Raw genomic sequence first — 19,280 nt, 5'->3', positions numbered from 1 at the left:
AGTTGGAACAATTCAGTTTTCGGACATGTTCCTCTTTATATTCCCATTTAATCACTTTTTGACCCAGTACAATGATTACATACTGAGTCCCAGTTACACCTTATCTATCAAGGATAAATCACATTTCACATGAGAAAATATCTTATTCTAATTTTATTGGAAACAGTGTAATAACAATATAACTTACAGATACCAATATTCCACCTGTTACTAAATGTCTTGTGTGTTTGTAGATCCACTGTGATCTGTAAGTTATAATGCACATGTGTAAATGATAAGATGAGACATAGTATTGTTGAAACTGTATACTTATTTTTTTGGTTGTACAGGGTTGTTCAGGTTATTCACATTGTCATTATGCAATTTTACTTTTTTCACACTAAAATAAAGAGAAAAACCTAGAATTGATATTATTTACAATGTTATTATGCTGGTTAGTGTTATTTTACTGGCGCAGCCTGATTCAGATCAAATTGGGCTGAATGCATGTGACACCCCTGGTTTAGACGCAAAGGTCCAGGTGTTTTAATGCCTCCTCTATTATTGTGGAAGAAATAAACCTGCTTCATGTGGTGCTGATGTGAAAGGTGAGCACATGGTCTGTCTTCTGACTGTATCATCTGTAAGTTAGTTGTGTACATTAAATATTATGGTCCAATTGGTGTTGATGGATAAATGATTAGAAATTAATTTTTATCAACGTCATTTAAAAAAGTACTGAAGCAGTTTAAGGGGGCTTCCACATCAAAGGCGTTTGTTTGCCTCTGATAATCTGGTTCATTTGGGGATGTGTGAACATGCAACTGAACTTGAATGTTGGAACCCCTGTTGAATCAAACTGAGTCCCCGATCGAACATAATCCCCAAACGAACCCATTCCCACAAACCGATTCCCCGACTGAAGAAATTACCTGATTGAACGGAGTCACACATCAAAGCGAGTCCACGATCAAACTGAGCCCCCAACTGAACTGAGTCCCCAATGGAACTGAGTCTACCAGACTATTAGATATGAAAAAGACTTAAGACACCAGTTTGACTGTTGTTTTTTCTGTGTACTGTAAAATTATACACATTGTCTGAAGCATTTTTCTGATCAGTCCACTGTGACTCCTGACTGTTGACCTCCTCAGCAGTGACCACACAGACACACATTACAATCACAAAGTTGGTATGAAGATTTCTACATGTATGAGTGACAGTCTGCTTCTATAATCACATGAGACAAAGAAAAACATGATGAATTACAACACAGTGGGCAATATAGTAACAGACGTGACATACCTGACAGAAAATACTCTCGGAAAATAAATAAAAGTCCTAGAGAAATTAGAAGAAGAACAGCAAAGACAACCAGGAGAACTATGGCCCAGGTTGGAAAACCCTCTGTGGACGACAAAACACCAACATGAACTCCTGCTAAGACATGATCGTATGATGATGCATCACTCAAATCCTAACAAATCTTTAAAGACATGATCAAGTATAATATGATATGAAGTTGATATGAAGCTGAAAAGAAAGATGTGTATTATTGTGTCTACCTGTTTGACAGTTGGTCATATGAAAGAGCTAGAATTGATAAGGTGGAGTATTGACTGTAGTACTGAGTATTGATAAGTAGTATTGAAATAAAGAGAATTGAAAAGTGTCTTTTCTACATTAGCATGAAATGGCATCAGGACATGTATCTCCATATTTAATGTTTTAGACCCAGAAGTGAGAGCTGCAGAAGAAGGTGTGTGTTTTCATATTTGAGCTGTTTCATGTGGTCTATCCCAGCACTGACCTTCGACCACCTGGAGCAGGACTTTAGACCTCAGGACGTCTCCTCCCCTGTAGACGGTGCAGATATACATTCCTCCGTCTTTGTCTCTGAGGTATTTCAGAGTCAGACTCAGGTCTTCATTCATCTCTGTGCGGCCACAGTAAAACCTGTCCTGTGTTTGAAAATCATCAGTTTTATTCCGGTACACATGGACCTCCTGTTGTGGTTTAAAGTGAGTCCACTCCACTGTGGTGTTTTCAGGCAGATTGGCTGAGGCTTTACAAGGCAGCTGGATAGACTCCGCCCCCCGCTGGACCGCCACCTCCTCCTCATCATCTGACAGGAAACAGACCACAATGATTATAACATACAATAAAGCCCTCTAGAACTTCAACAACGCACACTATTCACATTAAATGGAGAGGAACAACAATCCAAGGTGTATTTTCAGCAACAGATTGACAAAAAGTTCAGCTAAACCCTTCATCCTTAACCAGTGAAAAAATGGTATAATCCAGTCAGTAGCTTCTTTGCATAAACAGTCAGGTTGAACATGGTTGATGAAGGTTGTGTTGTGAAGAAAATATAACTGAAATGAGCTGAATACAAAGACAGATGCATGTGTGATCTCTGACCTGTGTCTACTGTAGTGGGTGTGGTTTATGTGTGACCTCTGACCTGTGTCTACTGTAGTGGGTGTGGTTTATGTCTGACCTTTGAACTGCAGCTGTACTTGTGTCAGGCTCCATTCTTTAGTCCCCTCCGACGTTGTTTCCCATTGGAGGCTGCAGGTGTAGTCGTAGTTGCTGTCAGACATTTGTGGTTCTTTCAGAGTGAGGCTGAAGTCTTTAGTTTCCATAGCGTTGGTCTTCATTGTCGTGCGCTCCTGGTAGCTGTATTCCTCTTTATGATATTGACTTTTGTATTTAAGCCGGTGGATGACTGTTTGGTTGAGATCTAAGCGTCTCCAAACCACTGAAGGTTCGTCTGGAAACCTGCCAGAATACTGGTAGGGCAGCAGGACCGAATCCATCCCCTCATACGCCTGCACCAGTACAGCCAATGCATGCTGGGAAACTGAGGACAGACACAGAAACAGAGTGTTCATCTGTAAATGGGACCAGAATAACCCAGGTGAGTCCTCCTCAGTTTCCTCCTTATGATTGTTGTTTATCATCCTTATCTGTTCCAGACTCACATTAATAAGGCTGGGATTTTCAACCTTAACTTTTGTCAAATTAGTCCTGTCATAATAAACAGGGTGTGATTTGTTGAGGGGGATGGGGAGGATCAACCCCCCCTCTGGTTGTCACATCCCTACCTCTGCTCAATGAATTTCATCCTTGGGGGGGGGGGGGGGGGGGGGGGGGGGGGGACAACCAACCAATGTAAATAACAGGCAGGTTGTGACAGTTTTCTTCCACCTATATCCTACATTAGTGGCACTAACATTCACCTGAACCGAACTGTCGGCAGTCTCAGAATTCGTGAACGTCCCCATGCACTGGGGCACCGTAAAGGGGGGGTAAACGTGACAAATTCATGGGGTCCAGCATTTGTATGTCCAGTGGATACAAGTTAGAAGGTGTGAAAATTTTGTCTAAGATCAGCTGTGTAACAGGGGAATAGAACCAGGGAGTTGGACGTTGAAAGTACACTCTAAAACAGTGGTTCCCAACCTGTTTTGGGTCGTGACCCCATTTTAACATTACAAATTTCTGGTGACCCCAGACATTCAAAACTGAGACTTTTTTTTTTTTTTTTTTTGCTAAAATTAATTTGTTTTCGATCATGTTATAGTTTGCTATATTATGTTGCAAATAAGTGTTAATTTTAGACGACATTTAGTCTGGATATATGGACAGAGGCAGAAAAGCCAGGTGTAGATGACTGGACAAAGTGAGAATTTGATTTTCCTTGGTCAGGATATGTACAGTCAGTCCAGCTTGGATTTACAAGGCTGACAATTAATACTGAACAAACAAGAACTTAAACTATGAATTATGAAAGAGCTGCAGCATCTGAAACTGACCACAATGAACATTTGACAGATAAGCAGAACCACAGTGCTTCAGTTTCAGCTTCACAGTTTGTCATGTCTTTTATGGATTGTGATCGTCTCTATCAACTCACCAAATATTTTTTTTGTAATTTTGTTTTTTCATCAATTACTAGAAATTTCAGGCGACCCCATTTGAATTCCAGGCGACCCCACATGGGGTCCCGACCCCAAGGTTGAAAAACACTGCTCTAAAAAATGATATGCTGGCTCAATGTAAAAAATCGGTGTAACAATTTCCATTAATCTTTTGAAGTTATTTCAACTTGACCATAATTGCGTAAATGCCAAAAGACTTCTGTAGTTAGGCAAACTATTACTTTAGTACAAACATGATTTGCTTTTTACTCTATAAGCTTAATTAAGTTGAACCAACTTAATTTTAATTGTGTAAAAACTACTCCATTTAGTTATACTGACTTATTGTTTTACTTTTATTCTATTAAACAATGTCCATGCAAATTGTTACCTTAGTTTTCTGAGTAGGCCTAAGTTATTTCTGTATGTCAGAGTAACTTACACCTTGAACTTCCAGTTCCATGATCAAATTGTTTATTCTATCACCATGCATCTTATTTACAAGAATAAGCTAAAAGTTGTTATTTCAATAGCACACAATGCTATATTCATCAAGTAATAAATAACATTAAAGTGTATTTGTTTGACAATGAGGAATTACATTGAACTAAATATGTACAAATGTTGATAAACAGGAAAGGGATTGTTTGGCCTATGGTTCTTACTCATGGTTCAGTTCTATAAAAATACTAAAATAAACACAAAAAGGCCAATAAACATTACCATGCACACATTAACTCAAAATTAACACCAACACCACAACCCTGCTGAACCCCTGCACAGAAAATAACACCTTTTCAACAATATACCCAATACCCACAATGCAATGCGGCAAAGACTCCACAATATACTCTATAATTTTAAATTTAGAGAGGAGTAAAATGTGTATTATCCAGTCCTTGCATAATTAAAACTACTGTTGCAGAAATTCAGTGCAAATTAATAACCATAACAGCATTCGGCTTCCGTAAAGCAAAATCTAACAGACTAATGTTATGGTGGTATTTCTACGTCAACTAGCTAAAAGTCTTATGTTACTGTCTTAAATGTTTCCCCCTCTAGCTGAGGAAAAGACTTTAGTGTGGTGTAAAAACCATTTCTTGTCGTTTGTGTTGATAGTTATTAGCTGGTGTGAATAAAACAAAGCTAAATTCTGTTTATCAAGTCTTCAAGTTTAGAAAAATTCTGTGCAAAATCATGTTTCTCCCTTTTCTTTCTGTGCTTCCCTCTGTTTCTTGTGGCAGGTGCGGTCTGTCAGCAAAACATGTTCAGGCTCGTCAGCTGTGTACTCAGCTTTTAGAGGAAGCTTACAAGATTTTGAAGCTGTACTAACTTAATATACTTCTATGTTACATTAAGGCAGAAATGTCTGTTCAAAACTCATATGTTGCTAAGTTAAGACTATTTTCCTTATTTTTCATTTAGACCAACTTAATAAAATAACTTATCAACTGATTACTATGCGTACATGTAACAAACTTAATTTTTTAAATAGAAAAAGCTCTTGATTTTAAACTTAACTTACTAATCCCATGAATCATAAAGTTTCACTTTGGTTTCATGCCAGCATTAGTTACGTTAGTTATGGACCACACCCCCACATATCATATATTACTGCCCACCCCCCCACCCTTCCCGCCCCTGCTCCGACAAAAAAAATAAAAGTAAAATCATCCCTGTTTTTTTTGACAAATTGCACCCTGATAACATTGATCTTATTGTTTGTATAAATCCATTGTCTGGACCTTTTTCATAAACAGTAGATCACTCATTTAATCAGTGACCAGTGGTTCCACTTTCAAGTTATTTTCTCCATATTACCAATGAAATTAACTCTTTTCTTGTTCCTTTATCTGCCTTCATATTATTCAAAGTTGGTCTTTTTCTGCTCAGAAACATAGTCTGCAGATACATTTGATGTATTTGAGTAAAATGTCACAAAAATACTTAGAGTGAAGTGCACAGTAAAGACATGTTCCACCAGATGAGATGAGGGCTGTTTTATCATTGTCTTACCGTGGATGAGGATCACAACCAGCACCAACACTTTCATCTTCCTGCACAAAGTCCAGAGTTGTAGTTTAATGTCCTTGTGACTGAACTGAACCAGGCTTTAGAAGCACACAGGTGTCACTTCACTGCTTCCGCTGAGCTCCACTGTGGACTGTTTCCACCGAAGCACCTTCTGGAATGGAATGGAAAAAAAGGCTGAACAGCTTTGGACTGAAGAGCCTGTAAAGAGTTAACTCAAAGACTCTGTTCTCTGATCTGAGGAACGAAACATTTCACAATCAAACTATGTGACAGAATGTGTTTCAACAGGTTTCACACACAAATATTCACTTCTTGTTTGAGTTACTAGTTGAGTTTCCTCTGAAGGCTTCATTCACTGAAGATTTCAGTGTTTCCCTCTGACCCAAACTTTACTGAACAGGCTGAGTTTGTGTCATTTCAATACTTAACCCTTTATCGGGCAAGTGACCATTTTTGGTCATTTCCACATACATTACAAAACCGTGACAGTAACAGTTACAGTGAGGACAGTGAGTCAACAATCTCAGGTCCAATGTGGTCTCCAGGGTCTGTAAGGTCCACCTCCGCATGAACAGTGAGTGTACCTGCTTTGTTCGGTACCATGAAGTAATGTAGTCTCATGAAGTCTCCATCACTATTGACTCCATACCTCTGGCTCCTACCAGTGTAGTACGTAACTTGGGAGTCATGATTGATAATCAGTTGACCTTCACGGATCACGTTGCCTCTGTCACCCGATCATGCCGTTTCACTCTGTTCAACCTAAGAAAGATCAGGCCATACCTAACCGAACAGGCCACCCAGCTCCTGGTGCAGACTATGGTTATCTCCCGTCTTGACTACTGCAATGCTCTTCTAACGGGCCTCCCAGCTTGTGTTGTCCAACCACTACAGATGGTCCAGAATGCAGCAGCGCGTCTGGTCTTCAATCAGCCTAAAAGGGCACATGTCACCCCCTTACTCATTGAGTTACACTGGCTACCCATAGCTGCCCGCATCAAATTCAAATCTTTAATCCTAGCCTACAAAATTCTCCGTGGGTCTGCTCCTGTCTACTTAGGTGCACTAATAAAAGCTTATGTCGCCCCACGACCACTCCGCTCGTCTGGGGAACGTAGTCTGGTGGTCCCCAGACCTTGTACAAGACAATCCAGGCTCTTTTCATGGGTCGTTCCACGTTGGTGGAACGCTCTACCAAGTGCTACAAGAACAGTCATCCCTGCCTATCTTCAAGAAGCTCCTGAAGACCCAGCTCTTCCGAGAGCACCTCCTGTCCTAGCACTTTCAAACATTCCATTTTAAATATTCTAATAAGGTTTTTCCCAGGACAACCACAGATTCTTTCACGATTATCTCTGGACCTGCTGCGGTGGTCCGGCCTCTTCCCTGCCCTCATCGTCACCACTCACTTATCCTCAACCGCCTCCATGTGTCTCCCCCTACTCCCCCCTTCTCCCCCTCTCCCCCAGTCCCTATCTCTATCGCTCTCTCTTTTTCCCCTTCTCTACTCTCTCTCTTTAACCCCAACTGGTCAAGGCAGACGGCCATCCTCCAGGAGTCTGGGTCTGCTCGAGGTTTCTGCTGTTAAAGGGAAGTTTTTCCTTCCACTGTCACCAGTCACAAGTGTTTGCTCCAGGAGGATTCTGTTGGGTTTCTGTAGAATTGACTTAGAGTCTGGTTTTGACCAACTCTATATATAAAATGTCAAGAGATAACTTTTTGTGATCTGGCGCTATATAAATAAAATTTGATTGATTGAGTGATTTAATTGGTTTTCCCCTGTAAGTCGCTTTGGAAAAAAGCATCTGCCAAATGCGTAAACATAAACATAATGGTACTAATGTAAGGAATGATGTTCAAAGGGAGAATGTGGATGTGGACAGGGGTCTGGACCAGCGCTGATGTTGGTCTAATGTTCTGAAATACATGTTCCTTTCATCTTACAAGTGTTTTTCTTGTATTTTGGATCCTGGATCAACAGAAACACCAGGACACGAAGGGAGAACCGGGTTCGGCTGTGATCACACACTAACAAGGTTGGTCTGGTTCTTACTGTGGCCCAGTTCCACTCTGCTGGTCCCTGGTCAGACCCAGCCCGTTAATTTTCACCTCCAGACCACCTGCGGATGGCAGTGACTGGCAATAAACCGTCATGTTCAGTCCTGTGTAAAAGTCTTACGCTGCCTTCACGTGCTACTGGGAATAGTAAAATTCACAGACCGTCATGTTCAGTCCTGTGTCAAAGTCTGTGGTCCACACTGATGTCAGTACTATTCTTCTTCTTCCTAATCTGTGTTACACCAGTAAGTTTAGTGAAGTTATCCAGTAATGTGAATGTGATGAAGTCACACAGTAATGATGTAAAGCCCTTTAAACAAATATATAAGGGAACTATGAATGCATTCTTATGTTACTTTGGATTTCAATACAAAACAAAATGAAGGACATTCTATTTTTTCTAATCTGCGTGTTACACCAGTAAGTTTAGCTCAGCTCCCCATTTTATCAACTCTACTGCTTCTAGAACCTGTGGATTCCTGCATATATTTAAATCTGTGTCACAGCCAAAGGTTTCCTGTCAATAAAGTCCATCCATGTTTCTTCTATTTTCAAAATGACTTTCCCACATGAGAGAATTTAGAGTTAACAGCTCTTTTTTTCCTCAAGTTTCTGAAATTTTCATTGAATTCTCCCCAAAAAATCTTAATCAGACTAATTAAATCCAACGATAAAACAACCAACAAAACCAGTCATACCCTTTCTGATGTGAATGAATTTCGAGGTAAACTGCTCTGTTTGTCAGTGTTTTCTGTGTACACTAGGACTTTTTCAAGGCTTTAACTCTGGATTTCAGATGGTACTACTACGAACACTTCAGGTGCACAAGTGTTCAAACATATATGCTTAAATCACCTTGGAATTTTCTTGAAAAACTATTTGTCCACACATGAAAAAACTCATTAATATTTTTGTGTACATGTCATTTCAAGTCCTGAACACTGGTCCCTGTATGATCAGAAAACACTCCTACCACCATGAGCCACTGGGCTTTACACAGAAACTACAAATACTTAGCCTTTAAGTGTCCACATCACATTGAAACCACTGTACAACAGACATAGACCGGTTTTTAAGTATTTAGCTGTAAATAGACTAACATTAAAGATCTCAATTCAAAGACAAATTCAAAAGGCAACAATGGGATGTTTTCAACTCTGCTTTAATTTGATCAGTCATCAGAATTAACCCATAAAGACTCAGTGCTACTTTTGTTTCAGTTCCCAAATCAATTTTTCTCCATTTTTTAACCTTAAGTGATTTCTCTCCTTTTATTCTAATATCATGTTCTGTAATTCACATTTTTCAGTGAAAATCAGATGTTTTCCTACATTTAATTCACCGAACATGTAGATGTTCATAAAAGCTCAGATTAAACCTTCAGGGTTATTATATCAAAAACAGAGAAAACTGAAGAAAAGATGACTTCATTAACTGAACATGAACCAATTGTCACCATTTACTGTCATTTATCAAAATACGTGGGTTTTACTGGTGAATAAATATTGTAGAATATGACGATGTTTCCACGGTAACTACGGAGCTTCTGAACGTCCAAATGGGTCATATCTGATGACCATAAAAATACAAAAAAACCCATTTTACACCAATTATTTACATGTATTGATAAGATTAATGGATCAACAGGTATTAAACAGTTTAGATCAGTAGATGATTTTGGTCACTGGTGGATGTTTGGGTCTTTATGGGTTAATACATTGGTAACAAAACACAATAAACTGAAGTGTGTTGGGTCAAGTAAATATAGGAGATACAAGTCCAACAGTTCGGAAAGTCTAACAGTTGTAAGTAGCGCACATGGTCTATAATAATAATAATAATAAGCATCATTATATTTATTATATGAAGAGATTTAACTATGTTGTGTAACGTTTATTTTGTAGGACTAAGCAGAAATGTTAGTTATTGTTTTTACTTTGAGGTTTGTGCCATGTGATGGATGTCATTTTTTAATGTTTTTTTTAACAGTGTTTTGTGTCAACACATTTTTATATGAAAAAACTCAAGAATTATAATTTCAGGGCAGAACTTTATGTGGATAGTACACATACAGAGTTTACGGAGTATTTGTACACAGGTGGATATTTAATATATTTGTCAGTATTACGTTACATAGAGGATTATAATTCCAAAGGAGGTCATTTAGACAGAGAATGGGTTGATGCATATCTGACATAGACACTAGTTTACAGTGTGTGTGTATAATGTTACACAAAACACAGAGGTAAACCGATACTGTCCAGGGAACGTCATCCAGACTTAGGGTACAAACTTGTCCGATGTGTTGTGATTTGATCGTCAGGTTGATGTCGTCTTGACGCAAACAAAAGGCAGAGTCTCATTGCAGGGATAAGGAAACCACTTGTATTCATCTGTAAAGAGGAAAACACAGGAAAATATGATGGATATGTGCATCTGTACTGAAGGACGTGGAAGGAATTTCTAATAAAATATAGGTAGAAATGAGCATCCTGTTCTCTTTCTTGTTTTAATCTTTCTTTTCTCCCTCCATACCTTCCTCCTTTAATCTGTTTTTCCCTCTTCACTTGAAAATAAATAAATACATATATACATACATACAGGACAAATAAACACATGTCAGGAATGTACAGAAAAGATGGCAGTCACTGTAGTTATTTCCTCCTTTCTTTAATCTTCCCTAATCTTTATATCCTCACAATTAAATAAATTCATGAAAAAAAAAAAAAAATGTCATCAACATACAATAAACTAGGTAGCTGTTACTATCCCTTCCTTTTTTTCTACCTTCCTTCTGTCTTGTCTGTATTAAATATATACTGAGAAATAAAAATGAATGTAACAAATATGCTGTAAGCTGTCTGATACTATTCCTCATTTCCTCCCTCCCTTCCTAACTTCTTTCCTTCCTCATTTCCTCCCTCCCATCCTCCTTTCTTTCCTCCCTCCCTTCCTCATTTCCTCCCTCCCTCCCTTCCTAACTTCTTTCCTTCCTCATTTCCTCCCTCCCATCCTCCTTTCTTTCCTCCCTCCCTTCCTCATTTCCTCCCTCCCTCCCTTCCTAACTTCTTTCTTTCCTCATTTCCTCCCTCCCTTCCTAACTCCCTCCCTCCCTTTCTCCCTTCTACTCTCCCAAACAGCTGAAGTTACTTTTTCCTAATGTTACTAAAACAGCTGATGTTCCTCCAGCTGTGCAGTGTTTGTTTGAGCATGTGTGTGGTTTACATTACATCCATAATTCATCATCAGACAGCTATTTTTCTGTTCCTGGTCATCATGTTTATTCCAGTTTTCATAATTGAATTTGGATCCGTCGCTCCACAGCCAAACATGGTGCTTGGAGAAACAAAAGAACAAACATTTTTAATATGTACAAATGCTTTAGTAAATAATTCAAACTCATCATAAGTATAACAGTACATGACCAGCATTCTCAAGATATATAAGAAATTATGTTTTTTTTTAAAAATATTTCTACTTAAAATGGAAATTAAAGAGGACCTACATTAATAACGTTGTGTCCTCCGATCCAGGTTTGGGTGAAGATGAATCCTTCTCCTCTGATTAAAGCCTGGATGAAGTGGTTCTGTTCATAACTGTGAACCGATGCCAGGTTGGCGCCTTCGAACAGACAGTGGGTCTGTTGGGACAACAAACAGAAATATCTGCACCGCCACCACAGATGATGTATAAGTAGATCAACCACTGGCGTAAAAAAAGTCTCACCTCGGCTTCCACCCACTTTACCGCGTGATCGATGAAGATTAAACACTGTCCTCTGAAGTAGGACCAGCCGTCAGGGCAGTAGAATTCACCGCCTGCATTAAAACATGTGGAATACTTCAGTGTGTGATACTTAGCAACATCTAGAGGTCACATGACCATAAAGACCCCCTGCCTCATCCTCCCCTACGGTTACAACTACAAACACCAGAGGCTAGTGTCAGACAACTGGAATGTACATTACATATACAGGGTGTATCAAAAAATATATATACATATATCGGCTAAAATTTACTTAGGGGGTCAAAATGAGTGGCCATTTTTGTCAAAAAAAAAAAAACTTGTAAGAAATGCATAGAACTGTGTTGAAATAATGCTAATCCATTTGTGCACAGACTACTGATATTATTTGACAGTGGAAGCTCTATTTTCAGAAATATTGGATTTGGAATAGCACGTGTATGTGAAAACTTTTGCTGGTGGACGGACGTGACATTGCCCATGATGATCTGGTCAGTACCAGTACTTTATTAGGAATAAACTTATATACTTACTATTGCTAATTCTCCTCTTATTCATAAATGTTAGTATTGTGGATGTAAAACAATAACAGCTGATCCAAAAACACAAAATGTGGCAGTGGACGGATGTGACATGGTTGTTACAGATCCCATCATACTGATGCTCGGCAGCCATGTCACCGTTTCCAGAAATGATCCATGTGCAAAAACTAGTATCATAATTATTTATTATATAGTTTATCATCATACTAAAGAGTAAATAACAATATAGAATTATTTCTTTATAAAAATGCTTATTATTAGAAAACTGTTGATTTAAAAAGTGACGTGTGACATTCTTAATGTATGTATTGGCGTAACATAAGCAGGATGGATCAGCACCATACTCCATATTGAACCTGTAAAAATAAAACATGTGATATGTAGGATAGAATCTTGTAAGAAAAACTAGGGAATCTAAAAGAATAGAATATTTGTTTTTCAGGTAAATTCAGTAAAAATATAACTTGGGCATTTGTGACATGAAAATATAGCATTAATTGTGATGAAATTGGACATTTTTGACCTGAAAACATAGTTCATATGACCATCAACATGTTGCAACAGAACTGAAATCCTGTAAATTTGCAAAACTTGCATTTACCAACAAAAAGATTGATTTCTTATGCACAAAGACATGAATAAGACCTCTAAGCAAATTTTAGCCGTTATACATTTTGAAAAATTACCCCCAGTTCCGCATTTGATAATTTTTGGAATTTTCTTTTATGGACGTCAGTAGGTAGGGGATTGGTGGATATTCCCTAACCCTAACTTGGCCTGTCTTCAGTGACATTTTCAGGGCTAAACAAATTGAATGAACTTTGAAAGGCAGGAACAGCTGCCATGGGTAAAGAAATGAAATTGACATGGTGGCCAAAGTGTTAATGCTGTAACCTGGCAATTTTGTGGAAAACAAGATGGATGCCCATTGTCCCCTCCCATGACCTTTGATTGGATTTAAATTCCACCGCTACTTCACGCAAACCAGTTTTAACTTGGATTGTGCAATTTGCCCCTGCTCACTCATGCATGAAAACCTGGGTCTGTAAATTTGGACAAATATCCACCAATCCCCTACCTACGGACGTCCATAAAAGAAAATTCCAAAAATTATCAAATGCGGAACTTGGGGGTAATTTTTCAAAATGTATAGTTTTTTTGATACACCCTGTATAAACAGTATTACAACTCATGAAGCCTTTGGGGACATTCTGAAGGTGTAGAATACAAAACAGTTATTTAAAGGTACAGTATGTAGGATTTTTATAGCAATCTTTCCAATAATCAGTCTAATTACTGATTATAATTGAATAAAATAGTGCTCAATCAGTCCAAAAAACTATTTCCTAGATTATATTTAACCAAAAAAAAAACCTGTTTAAATGTACATAGCCGCCTTTGGAACGGGACTAGCTGCTCCACATCATAATTGCAAAAATTCTGTGATGGACGCACAGAAGTGATACCAATGTAAGTCAGCGATAGGCATCAGCGGTGGTCCACGCATGGATTCCCTGATTCAAATCGGGATCCCTCATCTTACTCACCACAGTTGACAGGTGTGGTTCCCGGTGGCGTCCTGGTGTGGGGAACTTCCTGTCCGGTCAGGATGTTGACGCACCAGCAGGACCCGGTTGCCGCCCAACATTGCTGTGGCTGAAAGTTCCCATATATGTCGCATTTAGGGATGAATTCACCGATATCGTGGTTGGCTTGGTCTCTGATGTAGTGACAGAGTCCTGCAACCCTTGGGAAAGTGACGTTGACTGGGTCGACAGGGGCAACCGGGCCACCGCCGACCAGGGTCAGGACGGAGCAGAATATGAAGGGTACAGTGAATGTTTCCATGGCAATGATGATGATGAGGAGGAGGATGAAGAGGGATGAGCACTGAAAAACAAAAATAAATTAACCCATAAAGACTCAAACATCCATCACTGACCAAAACCATCTACTGATCTAAGCTGTTTAATACCTGGTGATCCACTAATCTTATCAATACATGTAAATAATTGGTGTAAAAGGCAGTTTGTCGTCTTTTCATGGTCATCAGATATGACCCATTTGGACGTTCTGAGGCTCCGTAGTGAACAAGGAAACACCGTCATCTTCTACAACATTGATTCACCAGTAAAACCCAAGTAGTTGGATCAATGGCAGTGGATGGACACACATGGTTTATGTTCAGTTAATGATAGATTTGACTGAAAAAGTCACTTTTCCTTAGTTTTCTCTGTTTTTGATAAACCTCCAGTTTAATCTGAGCTTTTATGGACATTTACATGATCAGCAAATTAAATAATGTAAAGTATCTAATTTTGATTGGAAAAAATGCAAAATATAAAGGATAATAAACTGTAATAAATGGTGATAATTCAATTAAGAAAGGTTAAATAAAGACTAAAATTAATATGGGAACCGACACAAAAGTAGCACTGGGTCTTTATGGGTTCATATGAAGATTTAACAAAGCAATACATTGGATCTTTGTATTTGTAGAGGTGCAACTGCTTTTGCATGAAAGATCACCAAAAGAATTCATTACTTGATTCCGTCATTGATCGCTTGGATCAATGACAGTGGATGGAGGCACTTGTTTTATGTTATATTTTACTGAAAAAGTCACTTTTTCTGCAGTTTTCTCTGTTTCTGATATAATAACTTCCAACTTTAATCTGAGCTTTTATGAACATCTACATGATCAGTGAATTAAATACAGGAAAATATCTGATTTATACTGATAAAATACAAAATACAGAGGATAATTTTATAAATAAAAGGTGATAAATCACTTAAGAAAGGTTAGAAAGAGAGAAAATGTTGGGAACTGACATAAAAATAGTGCTGGGTCTTTATGGGTTAAAATTAAATTAAATCAAATATTTGTTGGATTTCTGGTGAGTTTCTTTGGTTTGAGGGTTGTGAAAGTGAATTCTGTAAGATTTCTATAAATTTTGTACCTTTTTATATTCTGCTGTTCAGTTTGATTTCCAGTCACTTGCCCTGCAAAGTAGAATTCATTATGAACACAGCATCCAAAAAAAAAAAAAAAAGCAGAAGCAGATGCACAGTCAGGAAATGTAGAAAAAAAAAAGCTAATGTAAATGTAAATGAGAAGCTGATCCAGATTACCGGTTCAGTTCAGTTCAGTTCAGTGTGTTCAGGGCACAAACCTCTTAAACCATGACGACAACGATGGAAAACCAACTGTAATGATTGGAAAAATGTATAAATTTGCAAAATTCCCATTATTTCCCTTTTCACAATTCCTAAAAATTCAGTTAAAATTTGGATGCATTGGATGGAAATCTATTCAATATAATCCTGCTTTGATAGCTGTTTTCATCAAACATCATCTCATTAAATCTACCATAAATAAATAATTCTTTTTTTTTGCCAGTTTTAAATTACTGTGATGGTGTGAACAGAGTAAAAAAATATATGTGCATATGCAGTTATCTGAATTATGCTTTAAAAAAACAAAACAAAACAAAAAAAAACACTAATATACAGAAAAATAAATATGAATAACTTACATGTGACAATAATCAACCAGTTATTATTATATGTAGAGCCCTTTACAATATTTAAAGTGACCAAATTGCTTTCCTATAAAATCTAAGCGCAAAAAAATGTATATAAAACAATATAAAAACAATAAGAAACCACACGAATAAATAATAAAATACTTAAATAAAATAAAACACTCAACTCACTAAATAACACTAAAATGTGATTTATGTACCAATGTAATGTCTTTGTGCTGAAATCTACCAATAATTCTAGCACAAATGTACTTCCATAAATAAATCTCTAATAGTCAATAATAAAGCAATATAAAAACACTAATAAGATACAACCACAACACAAATAAATAAAGAATAAAATAAAATAATAATAATGTCTTTGAGCTAAAATCTACCATAATTCTGGTAAAAATGTACTTCCATACAAAACCTTCAAATCTGGCAGTAATAATGGGACTAAATCGTACTAATTCATATAAATTAACTCACCTGTTTCGGGTTAGAGTTAGATTAACCTCACGCTCTGCTCATTCTGTCTTTTATTTCCACTCGCTCGCTTTCTCATCACTATTTCCCGCATTAACCTCCGCCCTGAGATCAAATGTCACGCCAACAATGTTTTTTTATGTTTTATAAGAAGGCAGACATGCAGACATGGATATTGCTTTACCTCTTTTCTTTTTTGTCGTTATTATTAGGAGTATATCAGCAGACAGGGCTTTGTGTAGAAGGTCTTTGTTTATTTTTTACAGAACTGTCTGCACTCAAGTTCAGGTTTGGGTTACGTCTGTTAAATCTGCCTTTGATTTCACAGCTCATAGGGTCAAACCGAGTCTCACACTGTGTGAATGTTGTTTCTTTTTCTTAGTTTACAACCTTTTATTGTCTAAATCTGGGTTACAGACACTTATTTCGTAAGGTCACACTGGGATAGTCTGGGTTACATCAAGCTTATCTCGGAATCATCTAAAGAACAAGATCATCAGTTTTACCGAAAAACCAGCTTGTTTTTGTTTTTTTTTGGGGTTACGATAAAAAAATTCACAGGACCTTATAACGAAATGATTAAATAATGATTTTTCTTGCATTTTAACCCATAAAGACCCAAACATCCAAAACTATGTACTGATGTAAAGTGTTTAATACCTGTTGATCCACTAATCCACAGGTGTCAAACATACGGCCCGTGGGCCAAAACCGGCCCGCCAAAGGGTCCAATCCGGCCCGTGGGATGAATTTGTGAAATGCAAAAATTACACTGACGATATTAACTGATTAAATTTTTAAGAATGATCAGCTTTTCGAAGAGACTCGACTTATCTGCTCCTCTTTTCAAAAAATTCAAACTTTACAAATATGTTCACTAAACTCATGTCCTTCCTTAATTTTTCCAGAACTTTTTACGTTGTTTTCTGTTATTTACAATTTATTTTATTTTATTTAACCTTTATTTACCCAGGCGCGCAATTAAGAACAGACTCTTATTTACAAATGCATCCTGATTATCCTACATGATACTCTAGGAAATTTTATCTTCCGTACTGCCGAACTTCTGTTAGTCAGTATTCTCTAAAATATCGTGGACCACATGTTTGGAATAATCTACGACCTGAACTTCAATCAACATCTTCATTATCATTATTTAAAAAGCATCTGAAAAGGACTCTAATTTATGAAAAAATGTAAGGCTTTATATCATTTGATTTGTATTTGTACTGTTTTTACTTTAGATAATTATTTCAGTTATATTGTATTTTTAATTCTTTATTTCCGGGGAGGTATTTACATAAGTCTTTTTTGGCTTCTATCCTCTCCTGAACAATGGTGTTACTTGCATGAAAATTGTTTTTTTTTTTCCTTCTGCTGTTTGTGATGTGCAAATAAATAAAAAGTGACCAAAAAAGTGAACAATCGAGGAAGTTAAAATCATTTAAGTTCAGGTTCCACATACACACCCATTCGATCTCAAGTGGGTCAGATCAGTGAAATAATCATAATCATAATCATAATATCCTATAAATAATGAAACCTACAAATTTTCTTTGTTTTTGTGTAAAATAAATAAAATTACACAAAAGTGTTTACATTTACAAACTACCCTTTAGCATAAAATCTGAATAATCTGAACAAATATGAATAACTTGACATTTCTTTGGAAAAATAAGTGCAATTTTAGCAATATTCTGCCTGTTACTAAATGTTTTGTATGTAATGTAAGTTGTAATGCACGTGTGTAAATGATAAACTGAGGCAGAATATTGTTAAAGTTGCACTTAATTTTCTTCAGAAATTTCAACTTGCTCATGTTATTCAGATTTTTAAGGAAACTTTGTAGATATAAACATTTTCATAATGTAATTTAAAAATTTGCAAAATCCAAAATTTCTTAAGACATTGACAGTCAAGGATGTCACTGAGCCTTGACAAGTTGTTTTGATCATATAGTTAAATGCTTTATTTTTCACTTCCAGGTGTCTGTTACTAAATGTGTTGTGTTTTTGTAGATCCACTGTGATCTGTATAGTCACGGAAAAAATTATTAGACCATCCAAAGTCATCAAAAACAATGGTTATGCAATCCAGTCCTAACTCCTGTGTGTATCATGTGACTAAAACAGACAGAAAAGAAAACATGGAATGCCTAAAAGCACTGTTTTTGTCAGTACAATGCCATAGATATTGATGTAAGAACTGAAGTGATTTTGGTTATTATCAAGAAAACATGGAAAATGGATAAATTAAACCCTTCTGAGCTATTTTTGTTGTTATTGTTTTATTTGTCCGAACAAATGTACCTTTAGTTGTAACAGGCATTAAAATGAACAAGAAATTGAAGAAAACAAGGGTGATCTAATAATTTTTTCCACAACTGTAAGTTGTAATGCACATGTGTAAATGACAAACTGAGTCGTACTGTTAAAATTCACTTATTTTTCCTCAGAAATTTCAGCTTATTCACATTTTTTGTGAAGGACAGTTTGTAAATATAATGATTTCCAAACTGTAATTTCACTTTTTGCACTTAAATAAAGAGAAATATTTGGCATTGTCATTATTTATATAAGTTAATATGCTATTATTTTGCTGGTCTGACCTACTTGAGATGATTTTGTCCAGTATGTGGCCCCTGAACTAAAATGAGTTTGACTCCCCTGCACCAGAAGGGCAGTCATGGCAAAATCTGAAAACCCAAATGAAAACAAAAAAAAAACTAAAGGATCAACATGAAAAACAGGATTCAAATTTATGTCAAAACTCACTAAAATGCTTAAATGTTTTTATCTTTAAGGACACATTTAACCAACTGTTTGAACATTACTATATTATGATTATTTATTATATTAGTTTAGAGGGAAGTTAAACTGGATTATCACTTGAGCGGGAAGAGAAATGAAGCCCAACTTGGCTAAGAGGATGTTTATTTCTGTGGTTAAAAGCATCTTTTGGGTCTTTTGGTCAATTACACATTG

The 19,280-nt window shown here is 36.9% G+C and overlaps 2 protein-coding genes across 2 annotated transcripts in view; both read right to left on the bottom strand.

Annotated features, from left to right (window-relative positions):
• Window positions 1–19,280, bottom strand: part of LOC115438346 (uncharacterized) — a 96,757-nt gene that overhangs the window by 7,988 nt on the left and 69,489 nt on the right. The window lies entirely within an intron of this gene.
• On the bottom strand, window positions 10,011–16,484 carry LOC115438806 (ladderlectin-like). Its single transcript, XM_030162648.1, has 6 exons — window positions 16,300–16,484; window positions 13,831–14,173; window positions 11,724–11,815; window positions 11,503–11,637; window positions 11,228–11,333; window positions 10,011–10,390 (listed from the first exon to the last, which is right to left on the bottom strand). The coding sequence occupies exons 2-6, from the start codon at window positions 14,129–14,131 to the stop codon at window positions 10,317–10,319; spliced, it is 708 nt and encodes a 235-aa protein (XP_030018508.1). The 5' UTR covers window positions 14,132–14,173; window positions 16,300–16,484; the 3' UTR covers window positions 10,011–10,316.

The sequence above is a fragment of the Sphaeramia orbicularis genome, chromosome 18 (assembly GCF_902148855.1).
Source record: "Sphaeramia orbicularis chromosome 18, fSphaOr1.1, whole genome shotgun sequence".
Taxonomy (NCBI): domain Eukaryota; kingdom Metazoa; phylum Chordata; class Actinopteri; order Kurtiformes; family Apogonidae; genus Sphaeramia; species Sphaeramia orbicularis.
Note: the sequence above shows the minus strand (reverse complement) of the source record. Positions and strands in the feature narration are given on the sequence as shown.